We start from the raw sequence: 25,284 nt of genomic DNA on the forward strand, positions 1-25,284 counted from the left end.
AATAGTTTTTCTGTTAAGATCTCCAAATTCTACACCGAGTCTCTTGTCACCCGTTTTCTTTTTAACAATAATGATTGGACTAGCCAATTGTGAACTGGATTCACGTATGATATTAGCCGTCCTAACATCATTCCTCAATCATTTCTCTAACCACTTTTTTTCTTCAAATGACAATCTATAAGGTCTATACACTATTGGTTTGTCATCGGTCAGCTTAATAGATAATTCTCTTACTTTTGTGCATCCTGATTCTTTTAAATTAAAAGCGAAACAGTCTCTACACTTATTCAATAAATTTATTATTTTTTCTCGATCTGATTTTTTATACTATCATCTATTACGACCTGGTTATTGTCAATAGTATTAGTTACATTATTTAAACCACTATGATTATGTTTCGGAAAATCTTGTTCTCTGAGTTGGAACACATTAGCAGAAGACAATTTAGATTCAATTTTAAAGGCTCTTGCTATTTTATCTGCTTGTGACAAAATTATTTTCGAATTAGGTCGACCTTTTTAGTTACTTCTAAAATGTAAATAAATGACATCAGTTTTGTTTGATCGTCGCTAATCAAATAAAAATAAATTATAAACAAATATATTTTGATATAAATATAATTCTTTCGACCATATTTAGTTATTCTCTTTCGTATAGTAAATATATAATAATATTACACAATCCGAATACAATCAAAGATATGACTTTTTTATTATTTTTACACTTTATCTTGACCGTATTAGTTGTTGATTATGATAACAGACACTCCTAAGTCCGGTTACTATTACATTTACTTATTATATTACTTTATTTTATTTGCTTAAGTTACATTACGAAACGTACATTCATCTATTTTTACTTTCCGTTTTCGCTAATGGCCCAGCGTTGCTGAGCTCGTGTCTGAGATTCAACGATTTTCATCTGACATAGAATACGCATAACCAATAGGAATGTACCGTAACCCACTATCGAGAACAGGTTTGGTAACATTACACCTGTTTACCCATTCACTGAGACAACGCCAGTAAATAGAAAAACGGAATTCGACGACACGTCTGTCATAGAAAATAGACAATTGTGCACGACAAAATACAATATCGAAGTCTTTGGCAAACTTGATATAACGAAACACATTGAGAGAGGCAATCACTTCTTCCAAATAAAAGGCGATTTGTCAACCATTTAATTTGCATCATTGGTCGTTTAGAAAGTCATGATCGAAGTGCAAATTTGTTTAATATTCATATACACATTACTGTAATTTCTGATCTGATAACCGGACGTCCTCGTTTAACGAGGGTACAAAATATTTTTGGTAAGCTTGTAAACGGTGGCATTGATTTACCGGGTCAATGTCGATTAACGATAAATACAGGAAAATCAGTGGCACAGTACACAAGTGAATTGTGCGTAAACGAAATGACGGAGACACGCGTCGACATAAATGACAATCGTTGTTCGCTTTTTGTTCGCTTTTACAAGAACTTCGTTTATTAAGACATTTTAAAAATAACTTTAAGTTACGCTTAACAAATGTTAATGCGGCCTACTTACAAATTCAATCGGGTGATTTATTGAACAACCATTTGGTAAGCGAATACAATCTTGCCAATAAATTCAACAGGACATAATGTTTAATAATAAACAAATTACTGCTGGTACGGCTTTGTACAAGCTCGTCTGGGTAGGTACCACCCACTCATCAGATATTCTACCGCAAAACAGCAGTACTTGTTATTGTTGTGTTCCGGTTTGAAGGGTGAGTGAGCCAGTGTAATTACAGGCACAAGGGACATAAAATCTTAGTTCCCAAGGTTGGTGGCGCATTGGCTATAAGCGATGGTTGACATTTCTTAGAATGCCAATGTCTAAGGGCCTTTGGTGACCACTTACCATCAGGTGGCCCATATGCTCGTCCACCTTCCTATTCTATAAAAAAAAAAAAAAAAATGTTTTCAATAATCACAATGACGACATACAATAATTTGAACTTGTCTAATCATCTAAATATGAATTTTGTTAGTTAATAACGAGAACTACGAGCCTCATCCGCATTATGTACAAAATAAAAAATATATAATGTTTAACTGTGTCCACTTACAATATTACAATATATACATCAATCAGCATGAAATACCATTTGTGTTTTATTCGCAGAAACGATATTTAAACCGTTCGTAATAATTATACTGGTCACGCCATGTTTTCTATCGTGACTTTTTTAAGAATTATAGACAATTCGAATTAAAATTAACTTCGTCTAAGAAGAAATAAAATAAAAACGGCTCGTACTTATAACTTTAAACTATTTAAGAAATTAAATATAATTGTTTCGTATAAAAGCAATATCGACAAACCTTTTTGTAAAGCTTGATCCATGTTAGGTCGCCCTTGGAGTCGGTGTACTGGAGGCCGAAGAACCAGACCTCACGGAGGCCGATGGTCTTCACCACCTGGTCAAAGAGTTGCTTGCCAGTGGTCGTCTGCTGGATCGCGAACTCCAGCTCCGCGTCCATCGTCGTCACCCGGACGTTCATCTACAATACATAAAACAGATTAACAAACACTTATGTATTATAAGATTAAACTACTAATCCTCACTGAAACCTTTAGTGTTTTGTGATATATATGAACTCAAACGAAGCGTCGTATTTATTTTAAAGTATATATTCTTGATTGATTCAACATGTGTATCGTATGCTTTAAAATAATTCGTTATTCTAAATATAAGAAAAAAATAATATAAATGGTACAAATAATAATAGGAAAACTTGTACATTATTGTTTATAGAGGCACTAGCTTATAAAGTAAATAATAGCGTGATCGGTATTAAAAACCTCATAGAATATCAAACATTAAATAGGGATAATAAGATAAAAAATACCATAACCGTAGCGATATTTTATTATCATAGCATTAGCAGTGTGCGCTGTAAATAGCTATTCTAAAATCTTCGTTCTCGATTTTTGTTGTAAAATAAATTACCTATTGAGAAAAGAACTGGTATTTTTCATCGATTAACACGAAGGTTTTAATAAAAATTTAATCAGACACTTCTGTTATCCGAAACCATTTAGCTAAAGCGATTTGACTATCATTATTATTTCGTAACGTATCGTAACAGCCTGTAAATGCCCCACTGCTGGGCTAAGGCCTCCTCTCCCTTTTTTTGAGGAGAAGGTTTGGAGCTTATTCCACCACGCTGCTCCAATGCGGGTTAATGAAATACACATTCAGAATTTCAAAAAATTAGACACATGCAATATTCCTCACGATATTTTCTTCCACCGTAAAGCACGAGATGAATAATATTTACAAATTAAGCACCTGTAAAATTCAGTGGTGCTTGCCCAGGTTTGAGCCCACGATCATCGGTTAAGATTCACGCGTTCTAACTACTAGCCCATCTCGACTGTGATTGCCATTATTATTTACGCTTATGTTATTATACAGTGTGAGCCCAAAGTGGAAGCAGAAGATATCAACAAAAAAAGGAAACCGAAACAGAAATAGATGTAATTTGTTTTGTATCTATATATACACGACTTCGTTGAGCCGGTGCCAAACGGATGTGATCTTCCGGAGCAATTGTGTCATCGTTATTTACAAACTGCTCTTGCATCTAATACAAATAATAATTAATAAATAATTACTAATATCGAAAAAGGACAATGGTGAAATCAATTTTATATGCTTAAACTACTAAGATTTAATGTGTTCTTCTCCTGAACGGACGTTAAAGAGGACATCTTGAAACGTAATGCCATGCAGGATTCCTGCATGCGTTAATCGAAATTCTCAACCAACAAACGCAAGAACAGAATCACACCACATACCCGCGTGGAGCAAGCATGGTTATAAGTTCCAACTTTTCTTTTTGAGGGGAGAGGATTTTTTTTACAGCAGATAGAATTTACAGACGTGCTTACCTTAATTTTTAATGTTAGACATAACTTATGCATGAAAGAGTGTGTATTAGACCTACCCGATAAAACAGTTCACCTTCGGTACCTTATCTCTGTATTTGGCAACCGTTCTAGAGCAGTATTTATGGTTTTAGATACCTCATTACCTAATAATGGTTACCTTGTACCGAATGATAATTACTCAAATTGTTTAAATATATAATTGAATTAATTATTTTGTTTTTCAAGTATCTGAACCTACAATTTTTTTTTTTTTTTTATAGAATAGGAAGGCGGACGAGCATATGGGCCACCTGATGGTAAGTGGTCACCAACGCTCTTAGACATTAGCATTGTAAGAAATGTCAACCATCGCTTACATATCCAATGCGCCACCAACCTTGGGAACTAAGATTTTATGTCCCTTGTGCCTGTAATTACACTGGCTCACTCACCCTTCAAACCGGAACACAACAATATCAAGTATTGCTGTTTTGCGGTAGAATATCTGATGAGTGGGTGGTACCTACCCAGACGAGCTTGCACAAAGCCCTACCACCAGTAAGTACCACCAGTAACAATGACAATGCTTGGAGAACACTAGTTTAAATTATGTAATTTAAACTAGTGTTCTCCAAGTATATGTACATATCATGTGACAGTACATCGATTCGCTAGAGGTTAACTTAGAGCTATAGTATAGTCTCTTGTTTCTTTACCAAGTAGTACTTTATCACGCAATCGTAAAACTATGAACAATAGTCTCGTGAGTGATATTATCGAATGTTGTCCGACAACAATGTACTTTGCGTTCATTCATTCATCGCTTCGAGGTCGATTATGATGAGCCTTGAGCCTCCCCTATTATTGCTGCATCACTTGCTGTAAATATTATGTTTTTCGACAAGAAACAATTTATTACGTTTTATCGGTGATACAAAAAATAAAATTTAAACTATTTACAAATTAAAATAACAAGAAATGTAACTAGAAGTTTATAGTTCTAAATGTAAAGTTTAAATAAATACCTCTTTTATTAATTTAAACGACTATAATGAAAACGGGAGTGAGAAAAACGAGGTTTGATCTTGAACGCGATGAATCAGCGCGTAAAATGTAAGCGGGAGATAAGTTAGTGGCGACAATCTAGGACTTATCGCTGTAAGCAACGGATGTTTATGCAAGACTAGCAATTTACTGATTACAAACCTACGCAAGTTACTTAGCGAATTTAGAATTTGTCTCATTGTAATATTATTTGCTATTTCCTCATAGTTTAAAGGATTTATTTAAATAAATGAAAACGTTTTTTTTTAATAGAATAGGTAGGAGGACGAGCATATGGATCACCTGATGGTAAGTGGTCATCAAAGCCCACAGACATTGACATTGTAAGAAATGTTAACCATCGCTTACATCGCCACCAACCTTGGGAACTAAGCTGTTATGTCCCTTGCGCCTGTAATTATACTGGCTCACTCACCCTTCGAATCGGAACACAACAATACTAAGTACTGCTGTTTTGAGGTAGAATATCTGATGAGTGGGTAGTACTTATCTACCACAAGTAGACCATCACGTTTTAATGAGTTTCGAACTCCATTAAATTTTATATAAATATATATTTTTAAATATTATGAGTATTAGTCCCATTGGCAATTAGATTGAAAGTACTTAAACCACTGCTGTGTTGTTCATGTGCTGACAAAAGTAGGTACTTAAACCTTATAACCGATTTGTGTAGTTTGACTAACTTGATGATTGAAATAAAGTATTTTATCATTATTATATTATGACTACTTATGGTACTGAAAAATTAAAACAAGTTTAACCAGCATTAACTGAAATAAGAGCCAAGTCGAATAAAAATACATTAACAAGGTAATGATATTTAAACGAGACACATTAGCATGATCGTCGCTTCAAGGGTACATCGAGAGGCTAAGGCATAGGGGCAAGGCCTTAAAAATTCTATAAACGCTGCTATTACGACAGATATTTTTGATCGTTCATTGTAAATGACGGAAAAAATTACTATATCACCGAAACTTTTATACAATATTTCAAAATAATCTTGAAGCGAATTAAAACTTACCACGTCAAGTATTGGGTTTTTGTTACTTTTCTCAAAGTTTGATTTTCCGATTCTCTTTTTACGGAACAAAAAATTGAACATCGTTGCAAAGAATTAAAATTTTTAAGTACAAACACTTATTCGTGAAAAGACGCGTTCGTCTCAGATGAGACCCTTACTTGAATGTGATACCATGGTATCCAAACTACACGAGTCAAAGGCTACGAGCTGATCTCGTATAAAAAATTTCAATGTAATTTATAATATTAACTAGTACTAAAAATACCGTCGGCGTGTTTGAGGAGTGCATCAGTCTTTGCAAACAATTAAGATATGAAGATGATATCACCGACACACTTGCTCTCACGTACAAGATGCGATAATTCTAAGATTACAGCGTACAGTAAGGATAAAAGACAGCTATATCGATACAAACTAATAGACTGTATACAAAAATATTGTTAGAAGATTATATTAGCCTTATTACTTTATATATTAAGAACAGTTATCCTTAAGCAGCCACATAATGACAATACAAACGCTATTTTTCCGTATAAACCAACACCATCTTACGAGTAAAGTTTTATTTTTCTGTAAATATGTAGTACCATAAAAAGAGATGATGACGAAATTTTCGGTAAAACAGTTCAATGTCTTGTCTTCATAAATACAAATGTTGTAAAATTTATCAAGTGTTACCATTTTAATGATTATATCATATATTAACATCAAGTCATGTTAGACAACTAATGACTTTGCAATACTAATGCACGATATAAAAGAATATGTGATAACATGTCTAGAAATTATAAGTCATCGTTATTTTCAGTTACTTGAATGACAATAATTAACGTAAAAATTACCTAATAGAAAGTAACGCTCGAAGAGGAATATATCACGAAGTGTTCTCATCGCATCGACGAATTTTGTTTTCATATTAAGTTAATTGGAGTCTTTTAGAATATGAAAGTGATCAGAGAAGTTTGTATGCGTTAATAAAACTGATATTTAGCATTTAATGTTGAATTAATTCCTTAATATAAATATGTTTTAAAAGTATTTTTCTGGACAGGTTCATTTACAAATGATGATTTTTAAAAACAATTCATACTAACGTGCAAAAAAATGTGCAAGTAAGGTTGTTGTATAAATATGAAGAAAGAAACAAATATAGCTATAATTATATTTTTAAGATTAAAATACAACACAGACTTCTTCTAGAACATATATATATATATATATATATATCATAAATTTATTATTTCAAATATGTTCCAATTTTTTTCATTGAAAAAACTACTAACAGCTTTAGATTTAACATTTTGTTTATAAAAGATAATGTTCTTTCGACGGAGCAAAAAAAAATAAGCGTAACAAGTTACAACATCAGGCGCTTACAAATGTGGGGCAGGTGGGAACGAGCAGGTGATACTGTCATATGGCTAACAATATCGGTCACATTTATTTCCTGATCTTCCTGTTCTTTATTTAGAAATTACATAAACGATGGTATATTCGTTTTACACACACGAACCTGTGTGTTATTTAACTCCTGCTGTGCTTATATGCATAAGAGGATTTGGAAATACTAATTGTTCATACAGTATACGCATAATCAGCAAAATATGTATAGCTTTATGACCGTTCAAGAAATCGAAATGTAAGTGAAACGACGTGAAACGTTATGGTCATGAAGCATATCGACCATCAAATTAATTTTCAAGTACAACAAGTAATGAATGAGTGAAGCGCCAATGTGTTGCGGCTCGAGGGACAGATTCTGTTGTGATCGTGTAAATGTTAGTAACTATTGTTTTGTCATCGGCTTATCAAATGGTTATAAACACGATATATACACAATTATGAACAAATTGCAATATTTAGTGATAATAATGATTAATCCGAACCGATTTCGCCCACAGCGGTCGGTCTCAATAGATATTAGCCCACTGCGAGATATATATTAGTGAACAGATGTCCGCATGGTTGCATGGTCCCTCTATTAATCCATTCTCTCAATCTCATAATCCGATAAGACGGCACTCAGACGAAGAGAGTTTAGTCGCAGGACTTTAAGTACTTTACCACTTTGATTTGTAGACACTGCCAATGCTACTGAGAATTTTGTGACAGAAAAACCCCAATAAATTTTACGACAGAATTTAAACCCAGGATAATAACAGATACCAACGTCTGCCACCTTATTAACTAGCTTATCTAATAAGCCAGACCACATTAATTATTTGTATTGCGATTGTAGTGCCACTAACACCATCGAGAAAAATATCAGTTCAATGGTTTGGTGCAACTGATTTTATAAATGCAGTTGCAAGAACTGACCCACATACATAACAGGTGAAGTTAAATAAAAGCTTGTTAAGCCATCCCAGTATTGAAGGAAAATATTAGGTGTTTTTTTTTAAATCGAGTTACATGACAAATCGAAATGAATTGCAAAACATAGATCGCATGAGAAATGTTTGCTTCTGAAATTTTTATGTATAATTTTATAATATTACATAATTTTTATCCGAATTAATATCTTGAGTCTACCAATAATCCCGTAAAGGTTTATTTGGTAAAAAAAAAACAAATCATATTCTTCTTCTGTTATTGGTTTTAAATCTTCTAAATTAATTATCGGTCTTGGACAAGATATAAAAAAACAGTTATGTAATTTATGAAGCCATCGGTTCACCATTATTGTTTTATTACTAGAAATTATATCGTTCCAAACCGTAACTACTTAAGACCATCTGGTCTTAAGAATATTTAAATAAAGGTGTAGTAGGTGTTATATATTTAGCTATTTTATTATATAAAAGGGACGTAATATAATAACCTATAATGTTGCGGAAAATGGATATATTACCTATTTTCCTTATTTCATGGACGGTCAGGTCGATTTAAAAAAGATATGATTAAGATAATTTGCAAAAAACATTGAATTGGTATTATGTACTCTTTGGTATTAAATCAGAAAATACATTTTGTTTTATAAAATTGAATCAAGAACATTTTAAAAATTATCGTCTAGGATTGTTATCATCTTATGAGAAGAATTGCAATTAAGCGTAATTGTGATGTCTTAATTTTTTTTATTATTTAAATATAATGTTAATTAATATGAAGGACACAAAAATAAGGAAATGTATTTTTGTCGTATGAGACACATCACATTTTAAATAAACTCCAAACAATGGACAATAGTTAAAGTTTAACAGGCCTTAATGAGATTAAATAAGATACAATTGAACGGAAACATGTTACAAGTATGTTTTTGCTTAAGTTTTTGTCAAGTTATACACAATATTTTCTTGAATGAGGAAGATCCTTGAATATTCAATAAGAATACGTACCTATTATTTGAGAATCACAGTATTCTTCAATAGGAAAATCGTATAGACCTGTCAATTGCTCATTTTTCCATACTATATTTGCTATCAAATGTACTAGTTGAGTGTATGATCCGTTTGAACGCATTATGTTTTGTATTCGATTAGATACGGTTTATTTACGGCTAATATCCGTTAAATTCAGACCTCTTACAAATTACTTGTAACATCGATAACGATATAAGATTGTATTGTTGCAGTTAAAATTGAGGCCCCTGTGGTTATTTGGATTTAATCGTGGTTCGTTTTCTGTTTAAATTATTTTTCATGAACGAAATGGAGAGCGAAGACGCATTAGCGAAACAGGAAACCTTCTCTATCCCCCTTTATCGGACGGTAAAGAAAAGGACGGGGAGAAAAAGACGGTTAAAACCGTTTGCGGTAAAATAAATAATAAAAATCTTAACCGACCCATCTTTCATGTTCGGCTGACGTCGTGATGACATCACCTCGACTTGTGAATTGAGTCTATAACTAATATATTTGATGTGAAAAATATATTAAATACTGTTGCTAGGTAAGACTTTCAAGAACGAATTGCACGCTTATTTACTTCATAAAAACATTATGTTAATGGCGGACCGGCCTGAATTATAGCGCCATGCCATTTACATTAGTAAATCGAGGTGAAATTATTGCACACTATTTTCAAGAAGAAAACATAAATGCACATATAATTCAAATCTATACAAACGTTTCATAACAATGCACATAAAATATTTTATGATTTTTCCAAACGATTGTCCTTTGAACGTTATGTAACAAGTACCTGTTTGCCGCCGGCAACCATTTTGCTGAATTTGATGTAACACTGGTACAAAAGTCACGGTCACACACACACATACACACAGGGTTAATACTGGGGTGATTTAAGGCAATATGACGCTAAAACCGCGTCTGCCGGACGCGGCGGTAGAGTTTAAACTGAACGGTCGCTTGCGGGGATGCGTCTGCGCTGCGCCCCGAGGACGAAGGCTGACGCGCTCACCTGATACCAAATCATACTTTTTATAATGTATACTACCTGGACCCTTATGCGCCTTATTATAAGGACTAAAATAGGATATCTCAAATTCGCAACCAACGCAACGCACGACAAATATTCGTACTATGTAATAGAATGTATATTATTATACTTGTATAGTCTACATCGAACGTGCTATAGCCGGTACGTATTTTATCAGTTTCTTAGTTTTCAATGTATTCAAGAGCTAGAATTCAGTTCGCAAACATGTACTGTTAAAAGTCGTACGGATGATCGCCTACGGTGTCACGTTTTTTTGATATTTTTTCTTTTATTTCTAAATTGAATCGTGATCCAATCGATGACTAAACAGCGTTATGTTTTGTTATTACCATGCGAGTAAGTTTATAGACATATCATAGTGATGATATTACTACAAGTATTGCATTGCTTGATTTTTATAGGTAAGGAAAATATTAATTTCTCCTTCGAGGATATAAATGGAAACCACGAGAAGGCCTTCGGTATTTCAATCATAACTGCAACTAATTCGCAAAATTGTTAGGACGATATCCCCTTACTTATAACAGCTTTTAGTATTTACGGGTAAAGAAATTTCTACATAATTTATATTGCTATATGCGTGTTATATTCATAATTTGACAGGAGGATGCAAATGACGTACAAATGCTCGACAATGGTGCTAATGCAGCCCAGACATATCCTTACGTAATATGCCTACTACATGTAGAATTAAACAGAAACAATAATGTTTTGTGTGGTTGAAATAAATGTGCCATACAATAATATATTTGATAGTACATACAATACATTTAGCTGATATTTAAATGTAATATGTTAATTTTTAAACTTTTTGTGAAGAAATAAATAAAATATTATTATTATATAATCGACATATTTTTTATAAACTGAAAATGAAAACTTGCGTCAAAATTAACTCAAATATCACAACGTTTGGTTAAAATTTCATTTAACTTGGGGAAACTTAAATTGATAAGTCAATAATCTTAATTATCACCTATTACATAAACGCTCGTATTTGTGATATGAAGAGCATATGGAAAAAGGCCAAGTGATGGTGGTACCACGTCACCACCGTTCAGACTTTAGCCTTGTAGAAAACATTAACCATTCCTTATACCGTCAACGCGCAGACAACAATGTGAACTATGATTTCATATCCCTTCTGTCTGTAATTACATGTAACAATTCTTCTAATCAGAATACAGCATTTCAAATACAAATAACTTTCTTAAAAGTTTAACATCATATAATGTGTATAAAACACATACGAATTATTCCATTACGCTTTTTGTTAACAGTAGACCTCGGATCCTCGTCGGAAGTGCGTCTGATATACCGCATGTTAGATAATTGTTCGAGTGACGCATTTACGAGATGAGTCAACAGCCTTGGCTCCTTAAAACAATGTCGATTTGACATAAGACCCTACTTTAAGTTTGGTCGTGTAACTCAGCTAAATTGTATTCGTTGGTACTTTACAGGCTTTCAAATATAACTTAAATGTGATCTTTCATATCATAGACCTATAAAATATTTTAGGGAATAGAGAGTGCATCTGTGTTGGCCCACACACTGAGCCAATAATAACTCGGCAGATACTCTTTAGAAATTAGCCACCATGGTCAAAATCAGAAAGCTATGAATTTATTAGTTTCTGAAAAAACCTAAACAGAGGACGTTTCTTTTAATTCCTAAAAAATCGAGCGTAACGATTAAACTTGCGTTATCATTTACATTCTTTGTTCAAGAGAGGCACACATATTTGGTGCAGCGAATGTTTCTATTTTTACTAAAAATATATACTTAGTCGGTCTCTTAAAGTATAATACTGGATAAACTCAGGCTTTCAAAGTTCCCAATATGATTTGGACAATATTCAGAAATCTACTGTCTTAAACATGATATAACCATATTTTACAAGATGCCATATAATATGTTATGGTTTGGTCAATCTTTTGGAATTTTAATTGAATTTAAAATCATTTGAACATGGAGATTAAATAAAAACTTGTTCTTAAATATCGTTAAATAAATAATACATTACAAATCGAATTCTACTATATATTTTTTATGAAGCTACTTTATTTACCATTCTGTTTGGCCATGTAGTTTTGGCTGTAACTAACTATTATATTTAGTCTTCCAACATTTATAATTAACCTTTAGAAATATCTATTAACGGCCTTCATTATAAACGTTGATTGGCATCTTTTTAATTGAACACTGATTATCTCTTTATGTCATTATGTGTATTCACATTCGAAAGAAGAAGGCTCACCATTGTTTAACTTACCCCTCACTAAAGAACGATAACTGATCTTTGATCACTAATGCCGTATATATCTGCATTTTATCAACACCGATATGGCCCAGAACACGTCAATTTTATCCGAATAATATATTACGGATTAAAATCTGGCCATGCAATGTTGACTTTACATGAGCTGATTTGAGAGAAACTACAGAAGCGGCGTGGTGCAATAAGCTCGAAGCTTTCTTAAGTGGAAACGAGGTACTTGCTTAGCAATAGGATACCTATTACCATTTTATAAATAAATACAAATTAGCAAAATTGCTTCTTCTTCAACGTTTGTCCATAGAGAATTGGAAAGTTACATTTTTTTTAAAACCATAGTTTCGGAACGAAATATATTTATAATCTTTAAGAGATAACATATTACCATGACGAATATTTTTGAATAGAAAAATAAAACATATTAAATGATAAAGTATGTCTCGATTGTGTCAAGACATATCAGTTTATCTAGTCTTTATTTCTGGACCAAACATTTATCATAATCGAAACTATTCCGCCTGAATCGTTAATTTCAGAATGCAATTTTATTTACATAATTTGTTTATTTATTTAACCAGAAAAGCGGCCAAATGATTTTGAACGGAATTTTCCTGACTATAGATCGAATACGAAGGCAAACGAGCAAGTGGAACACCTGAAGTATTAACCGTCGCTGATAAACACCGAATATTAGAACTAAGAAGTACATTACAGTCATTGCGCCGCCAACTAGACGGGTTGACATTTTTGCTTGTAGCGTACACTGGCTCACTTATATAAACCGGAACACAGCAATACAAAGTTTGCCGGTAGAATTATTGGTACCCAAGCGTTCCTTAATTAATTTATACAACCGGTAATATATCTCAAAAAATATCAAAGACCAATATGAATACAGTTTGCATGATATGTATATAAACATCTGTTATAATAATATCAAAGTTATAATAAATCGAATCGATATTCTATGCGGGCACACGGAAAACAAACATATATATATATATATATATATATATATATATATATATATATATATATATATATATATATATATATATATATATATTAAAATGTTTATACTTTAAAGATAAATATTGAATATAAATCAACACATATCATATTTCTAGTACGTATATATTTATGGTGTCGGCGAGTGAATAGGTGCAGTGTCCACTAACTAGATAACGCGTGTCCCACTTTCTAGCTTCCTTCCTATGGCAAGCTCGACACACGCTTAGCGAAGAAAATACCATACTTGAAATTACACAACACAAAAATACGAAGTTTTTTTTTTAATTCATACAATCCATGTTACCTATATACATATATTAGACGAAATCGTTTATTTATCTAATTGCTTGGTAGAGGATATTTTATATATTTGCATACTTATTTAGAAAACCATTTAAAATTATATATATATATGTATATATGCATGTTAGATACGTTCCATAGTATATTATTGTCGATATTTGGAGTCGTTTTGTTTTGTTAGGGCAGTATACGGTTTTATTATTTCTCCGTTAATAATACTTAGAGATCGAAACAAAAGACGAACATAGTTTTTTTTTAATATCTCATATTCGATGCTTATCTTGAAGTAGGCAAGTTTCTTCCTTTCGAGATTTAGTTTAAGAATATTTATTCTTAGAACCATTAAATATCGAATTTTGTTTGAATCAATAAGAAAAGAAAAGAAAATCAATCTTAAGTTTGACTTGCAAATAAACAGTATTTGGTTTATTGGATTACGACTCTTAAACGGATTGAAATAGGAATGATTATAGAATGATAGATGCGCACGTGAGTGTTCTTTTTTAAATCTCGCGAGACATGATGTATGTTGAACTTTTATTTTTCATAACACGAAATGCGCGGAGCCGTATTATCGTGTAAAAATGTTATCACGCTAAATATATATAAAAAGACGTCAACAGTTTTATAATCACTTTAGTAGGTTTTTTTTTTAAAACGGTTCGATTTCATTTTTTCAATGAGGATGTTGATAAAACAAACAAAATATTGCGATGATTAAAATTTTTAAAATGAAATCTCAAATACGTGCAATTCATTTATCTGTCTGTCGTGTTTATTACTTTGTTTATATTTTTCAGTGATTAATATCATTCAGTCTACTTATTATCTTCATAAATAGTTATGAAAAATTATGTATTTTTCTTCTAGCATGACATAAGGAAAATAGATTAACTCAGTTATAAATTGATAAATAAACCTATACAGCACTATCTACTTGAATTTCCCATGCCCACTAGATATTATCTAGCTAAAATAATGTTTTTTATTGGTGTATTTTTAAATGCAAGCCCATATAATTAATCGTGTTACAATTTTAGACACTGTCAATTGCCATACTTATCCGAAACAGACTAAAAAAGCAGACTAAAGGCAAACACTCATCATCAAGTAGTTCATAATAGATTTATATAATGACTTTTTGGAATGTTGTAATTTAATTGTTTTAAATTCTTGCCAGCAAAAAAAATTGAGTTCTATAAGGGCAGTTTGTTCACAAGTTATTAACATCATTTACTAACTCATTATGAAAAATTAGAAATAGAACATCGAGGAAACCCAATGCATATGATAATATAAACTGACTGTTAAATATGTATTTACATGCTGAAGTGGTTTTGTGTTTATATTATTTATTTACATATGAATATAATCATAAAAATAAAATAAAACAATTAGCAAATGTTAGCATACAAACAAAAAGAAACAATTAGAACTAAAATCGGACACAGCTAATCTAAAATTTATAAAACAAAATAAAACTTCAATCACCAAACAGTAACTAACCAATACATCATCACCGGGAACTATTAATTTAGTAACATATTCAAGTATCTGTAAAATAAATACATTAATTCAAAAATAATTCGTATCAATTGTTCATAAACATTTACTTTAATTATTATTATATGACATTTTTTTTATAATAAAAATGGTCAAACAAAATGATGTATAGGGTCCAAAACCTACCATAACAATTATATTAATACTCTTACGACAGTGTACTTTGCCAAAGTTTGAATTTTTTAATGCTAATATTTTATTTTACATTATTTAAACTAATGCTACAAATTAAAAATATTATATTTTTTTTAATGAAAACAGTATTTGGAGATTTGTATATACTAATAGAATTTTCATGTTTCAAAGTAAACTGTACTTATCTGAATGTGAGTTAAAAATTTAGTTCTCTTATCAACACTGGCTAACCTTAGTCTCACCTTGCTGAATGCAACTATATAAATATTTTTATGTTACTGTTTATTTAGTCAAAGTTTTGATGTACAAAATATTAATCAATAATTAATTGTAATAATAAAACAGAAACATTTAATGAAAAAAGGTTGTTTTTCTTTCATATTTCAACTGAAATATATATGATAATATTAATTATTAAATTATCTCTTTAAAAAATATAATAATCACTTCACTTAGGTGTTGTAACATTGTTATCAATGCTTGCTAAACAAACACTTTTACTTTTTACTGGATCAGCTACATACAACCATTTCCACAACTTAATCAAATAAGCCATTCACACAATTTACTCCCATTCATGTAAGTAAGAGCTTACTAACATTCGTTCAGTGATTTAATATGCTGTCTGATCACATTGCAATGGTGAAATCAGTAAAAACACGCAGCGACCGAATTCATTCTGAGACGTTAGAAATTACAATATAACTAACGTGTATACGTTCGTATTAGTTAAATGAAGTCTAACTTACCGATTTCGGCATGTTTGCGGTTTAGGATCACAATCTGAAACGAGAAACGACTATGTATAAAACATTCGTGTACAAAAATTCCAACTCTAGGAAAGCGGTTGACATGTATCGTAGGCCGCGTGACATTTACTCAGAAAAATGTGTGCGAATTGACTTTTATGTGCGCATAAAACATTTATTTACTATGACATTACAGCATATTCTTAATGTTTTCTCATAAAATTGATGTATACGGGCGGCGACTGTAAATATGTATTCACCGGCGGGGTTTATTAGATGTAGCGAAAATAAGAATGAGTCGTCATGTAAAAAGTTTAAAATTGTGACAATAACAAATATAATTTGTCATAACAGACAAAACTTACCCAGTAAAAAGAAGAGTATCACCTAATAGTCCACATAAGTAGCACAACACACATGAAGAAAGCACACACCCAAAAGAGCCACAAAAATATCGCGATGTGATGTGACAAGTGACTCCGTGACGTGGTATATTGTGTTGCCATATATAATATTATTAAATCTACCAGGAGAATAAATTGCATAATAGAAGAATAGTAGAATTCTATAGGATCTCTGAAGTCAATATATATGCGAGATATTTTAAATTGTTAAATGTAATTAATATGAAATATTTAATATTCATTTGCCAAAAATAAGAGAATGTCGTTTCTAAAATAGTCACTCGTCTCTTTTCAATATTGTATGATATTCTAATACGTGAAAATAAATGTTTCGTTATGTCTACAACATACATAATGTAATATTTGATATAAATTATACAATTTACCATACCTAGTATCTATCATTAGTTTTAGTGTTACTTTATAACATTTTTTTGTGAAATACTGCTAATAACAGACGAAATGTCATTTAAAGTTGACAGTGACAGCTTGAGTTTGAGCATAATTGGGCGAATAACGAATAATGGAATGGTTAACCGGGTGTTGTCAAAATAAATAAATTCCTAATTTTACTTAAATTTAATTCTATAACTTACGTTACAAAATTCTTATGTGACAAGAATGTTACACATATAATGTGTTGTTTTTTAACAATAATGAAATGTCGTTAATTATCAATATAAATAATGAATTTGTAGGTGCTAAGTAAATTTAACGATGTTTAATGATGTATGAAGTTGAGAACCATACATTTTTATTATTTAACTAGGTATTGTTATAAATTATTAATGAATACGAAACATGTCGTCACCAATAAGACGCTTGTGCCATTGGGGTCCAATTGCAGTTTTAGGTAAGAAAAGATTTCTGAGATATGTGATTAAAAAAATATATCTAAATTTATATACATAACGTAAAGTAATCAGATTAATTAAATATATTTTTAATTGCTTAAGTTTGTAGCCTTCTTTATATTTATATTTTTTCTTTTAATTTATTTTCTGATTAATATAATTAGTTTCTGCTCAACATACCAGCTAAACCTGATCATATCAAATATTAAAGTAGCGGTAGATTGTAGAAGAGCTTGGGGTTTATTTTTATATGAAACACATACCAAGGACCTTTGACTCAAAGATACTTTGCATTAAATATCATAAATGACATTGGACATTTCTTGTGGTATATAACACTAGCTGGCTGTCCAGACTTTAATTCTTATTTCACCTGCACAAAACAGGTTAAATAAGAATTAAGCTTCTAATATAAACCATTCAGTCATCCACTTAACACACTAAATATATTAAATATAATTACATATCATGGTGTAATTAATGGCATGTATATAATTTAAACTTAGAACCATAGCAGATTTGTATCTTACTAATTATAATAGTAATATTCCTTATATTTAAAAACAAAAACTTAAATATTTTGTAGGCATAATCAAATTGATAACATGGTCAATGGTGCATTTGATGGGGATGTGGTGGCCACCTCACGAAAGTCTAGGTGCTGCCGTTCATGCGGCTGTGTTCCTAGGTCTAGCTGCCTCTACTCTCTACTACTTCCTACAGGCCTTGCTCGAAGGACCAGGATTTGTGCCATTAGGATGGAAACCAGTAAGTGCAAATGAATAATATTAATTAATTTTAAAGATTTTTTGCATAATTGCTTTGTCTATGAAATAATCAGGAAGAGCAGATTATATATATCTCATATACTGGAATATTTTAATTGTGACATATCATTGGTTATTTGAAATTGTGACATACTCACTGTTACATTGACAAAATCTCGGTAGCCATCTGAAGTCTGATAGTGTTTATGCTTCCATGCCTTGGAAGGTATGAAGCCTTTGTTCCTGTGCCTAAACTTTCGATTGTGTTGATTGTTTTTCCCTTTGGTTTATGAATTATGAGAGTGAATCTGTGTTTGTTCACCCAATTGTTTTTTTATAATATGGGTAAGTGGTCACCATCACCTGTAGATGGTGGCAGTAAAAAATATTAACATTTCCTTACATCGTCAATGAACTACTAACCTTGGGAAGTAAGTTTTTATGCCCCTGGTGACTGGTTACATTGTCTCACACACCCTCCAAACCAGAACACAACAATAATAAATATTGCAGTGTCACCCTAGGGGCCTAGACTATTTGATGAGTGTGGGTACCTACCCAGACAGGGCTTGCACAAAGCCCTAACACAGAGTGGTTTTGTGCTTTACAAAATGTTCCACACAAATATCTAGTGTTTTTTGAATTTCTCAAAAATTGTCAAAAATCATATTAGTAATAGGTATCAAGTTTCATGAAAGATAAAAAAATGATTATTAAATATAATAAAATAGTTATATTCAAACGCCCACAACTGAACAAATTTTTTTCTCATAAGAACAAGGCTTATTCAACCACACTCTACCAACTGCTGCTGCATTGCTCACATTTCCTCTCGATGTTTTCCTTTACCACTGAGAATGGACACCACTAATAAACATCTAAGTAGCATTGACATGTTTTTTATTGGTGGTGAACCGCTATCCTCAGTTGAGGCCATCTCGTTATCTATACTGAGCTTTTGTGTAATTAATAACTATGAATGCCTGTAAATGTGCCATTGTTACAGGAAAATGAAGCTGACACAGATTATCTCCAATATTGTTCAGTTTGCAAGGGATATAAAGCACCCAGGTCGCACCACTGCAGGAAATGTAAATAAATATATTTAAATCACTATACATACATACATACATACATATAATAATATTATAATTTATATGTAATGACTCTCCTTCTCTTTCATATTTATCATATATTTTTAATTTGAATATTTATTGAGTTTTTCTTTCAAGTTTACCAGTTCTATTGTTTATAATATTGTGCACAATAAAGACAATATAAATTAATAAACTGTTGTTTAATGTAACGCCTGAAATCAGCACACATAATTATTTAAGTACAATTATTAGAATATGATTAATGGGCAATATTAATCACAATAAAGTGTTATTTAGTAAACAAGTTAGTAAATAACTTCAAGTTCAATTACGTTCTAGGTGGTCGCTGCATAAAGAAAATGGATCATCACTGCCCGTGGATTAACTGTTGTGTCGGTCATGCAAACCATAGCTACTTCACAATGTTCCTAATATCAGCTGTGTTTGGCTGTTTCCATGCTTCTATTGTAAGTATATTATTTAATGCATTATTTGAATGTACATGTTAGTATGTGTGAATGAAATCTTCCAAAATGAATTTCAAGCTAGTTCTACACACAGCTAAGCTCATACTTTTGATGCTTGTTGTAGTAAAAAATTGTATACTAAATTTTTTTACATCGATACTATGTATACTTACTAATATTTTAAATGCGAAAGTAACTCTGTCTGTGTGTCTGTTACGCCTTCACGGCTAAATCACTGAATTGATTTTGATGAAATTTTTAAAATTAAAATTGTAAGTCCTACAATTTTAAATTTAAAATATACTAATGTAACTGGGTCTTAACCTATTTAATGTTCATTTTAAAGGTGCTGTCCTTATGCCTGTACCACGCAATCAACCGTCTGTGGTATATCCACCATGGTACAGGCCAGGAACCGATGATATACCTCACTCTGACCACATTGCTCCTCACTCTGCTGGCTACTGGCATGGCTATAGGCGTCGTCTTGGCTGTTGGGACTTTGCTATATTTGCAGGTATTGTAAAAATAAATACAACAAAAATTGATTAGTACAATGAGGGATTAGTACTGGTGGCAGGGCTTTGTGCAAGCTCGTCTGGGTAGGTACCACCCACTCATTAGATATTCTACCGCAAAACAGCAATACTTGATATTGTTGTGTTCCGGTTTGAAGGGTGAGTGAGCCAGTGTAATTACAGGCACAAGGGACATAAAATCTTAGTTCCCAAGGTTGGTGGCGCATTGGCTATGTAAGCGATGGTTGACATTTCTTACAATGCCAATGTCTAAGGGCGCTTGGTAACCACTTACCATCAGGTGGCCCATATGCTCGTCTGCCTTCCTAATATATAAAAAAGGGAATAATATTCGTTACTGTGGTTGCGTCAAAGTATATAAGAATACAATCAGCCGAGCTGTAGGTGACACACTCCGTCCGCTCCCAACGCCGTAATAATCCATATGGGTTGAAAATTCGTAGTAACCCTTATAATTTCTGAGGCGGGTTGGCTTAAAGCAGAAGACAGGAAATAAGTCCGTCAAATCCTTTGGTCTCGTAGTATAATCCGTGCGCGAGCAGAATGGGATACGACCTTTTGAAACAACATACGAGTTTGTTAGTGCGGATTTTTTCTTGTGATTTGTTATCTATTGTTTTAGTGATTAAAATAATAATGAGTAGAGATTACAGCTGAGTCAATGAATTGGCTTTATTCTATTTTCAAATCTTAATATATTTTAATGTTTACTTTCTTATCTTATTTATACTTTATCCCCATTCGAATCATACACAAAATCGGATGCTCTGCCTCTAAGCACCAAGTTATTAAAGCTGGTGGCGCATTGGCGATGTAAGAGACAACCTAAAATCAGGTGGCTTATTTGCCCGTCTACTTATTTAAAAAAAAAAAAAAAAACTATCAAAATTATTTTAAAAATATTTTTATATTCTACTCACTAGATACGGGGTATCGTTCGAAATCGTACCACAATAGAAGATTGGATTATAGATAAGGCGGTCTGCAGGCGGGAAGAGCAGGGTCTGCCCCCCTTCGTGTTTCCCTACGACTTGGGGTGGAAGAGGAACGTCCACCTACTCCTCTTCGGGTCGCAGTACGACGGAATACGGTGGCCCGTCATCGACGGCTGCGGGACATACGACCTGACGGTACGTCCGTCGTCGAATCCGACGGGACTAATTTCCAATTTTTAGCCCTCTCCTTTGCGGAGGGTGCTAAAAATTGGAATAGGCTACATTTATGTCGACGATTCAGATATAATCTGTACCGTAACAGCCTGTGAATGTCCCACTGCTGGGCTAAAGGCCTCCTCTTCTCTTTTTGAGGAGAAGGTTATAATCCGGACCGGGTACCTTAAACTTTACGACCGGGCCGGCATCTCTCGGTGGAATTCAATCACCCCGAACCGGTAATTCCTCGGTCAACCGAGCTTTTAAATCGACTACCCAAAAGTAAAGCTCGGCGGAGCCCGGTCGTGCTACCTCCGTCCCCCCCCGCAGCTGGAGCAGCGCGCGCAGAAGGCGGACAAGCGGCAGCGCGCGCGGCTGTACACGGCGCGCCGGCCCTACTCGGGGCGCTGGCTGCCGCTCGCCGCCTACCCGCGCGCCGCGCTGGCGCCGCCCTGCAGCGACGAGCCGCGCCTGCCGCTGCGGCCCGGCCAGCGCCTGCGCGCCACCCGCCAGCGCCGGTACGCACCCTCACGCACCCTCACGCACCCTCATGCACCCTCACTCACCCTCACTCACCCACATCCGTACATTTTGTAAAAACTGTAAACGTCGACATTGGCCAATGCGTATGCGTCCGCCAATGTGCGTATTTGTCGCTGAGGTGCTATGACCCTGGAATTACGTTGGCTCACTCACATATGAGCCCGTCCGTACTATTCTTCCTCCGAGTCCGTGACTATCCGTACCTGTTTTCGACAGACACTGGCTTTTCGGCGAGAAATTAACGGAGGCAGGTGATGGTGTGCGCGGGGCTCGCGGCTGGTTCCCGCGCGCGGCGGCCGCGCCCACCGCGGACGCGCCCCCCGCGCCCCCCGCGCCCCCCGCGCCGCCCGCCCAGCGCGCACACAAGCACAAGCCCGACTAGCTACGCGACGCCCACGGGGCTCGCGTGAGCCACGAACACGTCGGCCGCTCTGCGAGTCCATATTTAGTATCAGTTATAAGCATTTCATAATCTTTTATACTACTATGAACTCAATATTTCAAACAACAACAAATATAACTATTTAAAAAATGAAATATCTCTATTAGATAGCAGTTTCAATGACAATATTTATTTATTTATATCACATATAATAACATATTTTTGGTAGTATTATATTTGAATTTAAAAGAAAGTGTTCCGATCAACTTTCCATTCATTTAAATAATAATTGTAAACTATTGATTTGAAATCGAATTAGAATTGAAAAGAATGTTAACTTATTATATTGAAACTTACGTCACATTTTAAAGTACAATTCTATGTATGTAGATAACATGTATATTATTATAAAAAAAGTATTTAATATTACGGTTATATGAATACATAATTTAAAACCGAATGGAGTCGAAAACATATGAAATTGAAAAAATCTACTTTTAAATTTAACCATTTCCCGGTCCCGTGAGTCGCAAACGTCTTCCGGTTATTGTTTAACTATTGTGTCTGCTGTTCAGACAGGGAAGCTGGTAAAATAACTCGTTAGAAGTACTGTTTCAACAAACAAATTTGTGCATAGTTTGAACAAAGAAACTTTAATTAAAGAAACTCCGTGTTACAAAGTTTTAAATGTAGCAAAAGCGACTGTTGTAGAATTTTCTAGAATAAGAATTAGAGTTTTTTTTAGTCTGCCAGTTTGTTTTGAGTAGACAACAAATATAGCTCAATGAATGGTGGTTAATTATATTTTATTAATCTTATTATAATGTAAATGTCCCACTGCTAGGCTAAGGCCTCCTCTCCCTTTTTGAGGAGAGGGTTTAGAGCTTATTCCACCACGCTACTCCAATGCGGGTTGGTGGAAAACACATGTGGCAGAATTTCGTTGAAATTAGACACATGCAGGGTTCCTCACGATGTTTTCCTTCACCGAAAAGCACGAGATGAATTATAAACTGAAATTAAGCACATGAAAATTCAGAGGTACTTGCCCGGGTTTGAACCCACGTTTATCGGTTAAGATTCACGCGTTCTTACCTGTTTTTTCATAGAGGGCGCTGTTAGTAGCAATTTTCATGACCTCGTTCTAAATTTAAAATTAATTAGTGTATATAAGTGTGAATTACTGTTTGAGTAATTCAAATGTTATTTGTCAACATTAAAAATATATGAAGAGGTAATTGTTTGTCTGGTTTTATATTGAACCATATTGATGTTTTTTTTTCTGACGCCATTAAAAAAGTAGCGACAGAAAAAGAAATTTTCAAAATATATTTTAATATATTACATAAAAAATACATCTCGCAACTAATATAAAACCAATATTTTTATATGCATACTAAATGCATAGTGTTTATAATAATATAAAGATTGTGTATAAAAAATTTCAATATGTATTTCAATTTATGTCTCATATCTGCCAATTAAGGCATCCGTATCCAAGAAATAGCCTCACAATTATGTTTAAATTGTAATATTATATTCCTAAATGTAATTTTTTTATAGTATAGATAGGCAGCTGAGCAAATGGGCCACCTGATGATAAGTTGTCACCAACGCCCATAGACATTGGCATTGTAGGAAATGTGAACAAGATGTTCTGTCCCTTGTGCCTGTAATTACACTGACTCACCCACCCTTCAAACCGGGACACAACAATAATAAGTACTGCTGTTTTGCGGTAGAATATCTGATGAGTGGGTGATACCTACCCAGACGAGTTTGCACAAAGCCCTACCACCAGTAAAAAAATATGCAGCAGTCTGTATACTGTGCTAAAGTATTTTTGATATATCTACCATCTACCTAGACATAAATGATATTTCTATAAATAGAAGGATATGATGAATAAGTTATGTCTATTTTTTTGTTGGCTCAAGACATAAATTTAAATATTTATTTATTTATTTATTTGGATCTCCAACAGTTGTACATAACACACATTCAAATCACTTTTTACATTAACTTAAAACTAACTATGCACAAACAATTACAGGAGAACACATCACATACACACCATATGATTTGAATTGAATTTTTGCAGTTTAATATTATGAAAATTAATTGTGTCAATATATTATATGTTTTAAATTATAATTATTAATATTCGATTATAAAATGGTGCCACAACTCGTACGAAATCTGAACTAAATATTTTGAAATTAGAAAATATCGTGACCTTTTAGTTGGGATCGAAAAGGACACACATGTAACACAAAAGTCTTGTTAGACCAACGAAATGAGTTTAGCTCAGAGGTACGTACAACAGATACCGCAGCTAATACATAACTCATTTAATATATAAGTATGACAATGTTTAATAAATACATGGTAACTAAGTAACTAAACAATTTGTAAAGTTTCTAATTATAATCCGCGATCTCGTAATGTTGTAAACATTTATAATCAAAATTATACGAATTTAATGAACTGCGTAAAATTGTTTCGTATGTCTGTTTATGTACATATTTTATGCAGTTGTTGTTTACTGTATATTTTTTTATTTTTTTATTTTTTTCCGAAAAAATATTATTATATTTTTTAAAAACTATCTTTATATGTATTTTATTTTGAATTTGGTA

The 25,284-nt window shown here is 33.0% G+C and overlaps 2 protein-coding genes across 4 annotated transcripts in view; one reads left to right on the forward strand and one right to left on the reverse strand.

Annotated features, from left to right (window-relative positions):
* The window catches only part of LOC126769129 (moesin/ezrin/radixin homolog 1), a 39,199-nt gene extending 22,268 nt beyond the window's left edge, over positions 1-16,931 (reverse strand). The window contains exons 1-4 of one of the 3 annotated variants that reach the window (XM_050487723.1): positions 16,807-16,931; positions 16,442-16,475; positions 15,501-15,548; positions 2,358-2,537 (exon numbers count right to left, since the gene is read on the reverse strand). In XM_050487723.1, the coding sequence (XP_050343680.1) occupies positions 2,358-2,537; positions 15,501-15,548; positions 16,442-16,453 (240 nt within the window). In that variant the 5' untranslated portion in view covers positions 16,454-16,475; positions 16,807-16,931. Of the gene's footprint in view, positions 1-2,357; positions 2,538-10,144; positions 10,337-15,500; positions 15,549-16,441; positions 16,476-16,806 lie in introns of those variants that run through there. The other 2 variants (XM_050487725.1, XM_050487724.1) reach the window with 2 other exon arrangements.
* Positions 16,932-17,344: 413 nt separating this feature from the next.
* Positions 17,345-22,955, forward strand: LOC126769152 (palmitoyltransferase ZDHHC6). The gene is made up of 8 exons (XM_050487770.1): positions 17,345-17,698; positions 18,286-18,467; positions 19,473-19,557; positions 19,903-20,030; positions 20,377-20,547; positions 21,493-21,699; positions 22,051-22,238; positions 22,480-22,955. The coding sequence occupies exons 1-8, from the start codon at positions 17,647-17,649 to the stop codon at positions 22,643-22,645; spliced, it is 1,179 nt and encodes a 392-aa protein (XP_050343727.1). The 5' UTR covers positions 17,345-17,646; the 3' UTR covers positions 22,646-22,955.
* The last annotated feature ends 2,329 nt before the right edge of the window (positions 22,956-25,284 follow it).

The sequence above is a fragment of the Nymphalis io genome, chromosome 6, assembly GCF_905147045.1.
Source record: "Nymphalis io chromosome 6, ilAglIoxx1.1, whole genome shotgun sequence".
Taxonomy (NCBI): domain Eukaryota; kingdom Metazoa; phylum Arthropoda; class Insecta; order Lepidoptera; family Nymphalidae; genus Nymphalis; species Nymphalis io.

Coding starts and splice junctions, on each gene's coding strand:
- LOC126769152 (XM_050487770.1), top strand. CDS start 17,647: ATGTCGTCACCAATAAGACGCTTGTGCCATTGGGGTCCAATTGCAGTT. Junction 18,468..19,472: donor TGCCATTAGGATGGAAACCA/GTAAGTGCAAAT, acceptor CCATTGTTACAG/GAAAATGAAGCTGACACAGA. Junction 20,548..21,492: donor GGACTTTGCTATATTTGCAG/GTATTGTAAAAA, acceptor TCTACTCACTAG/ATACGGGGTATCGTTCGAAA.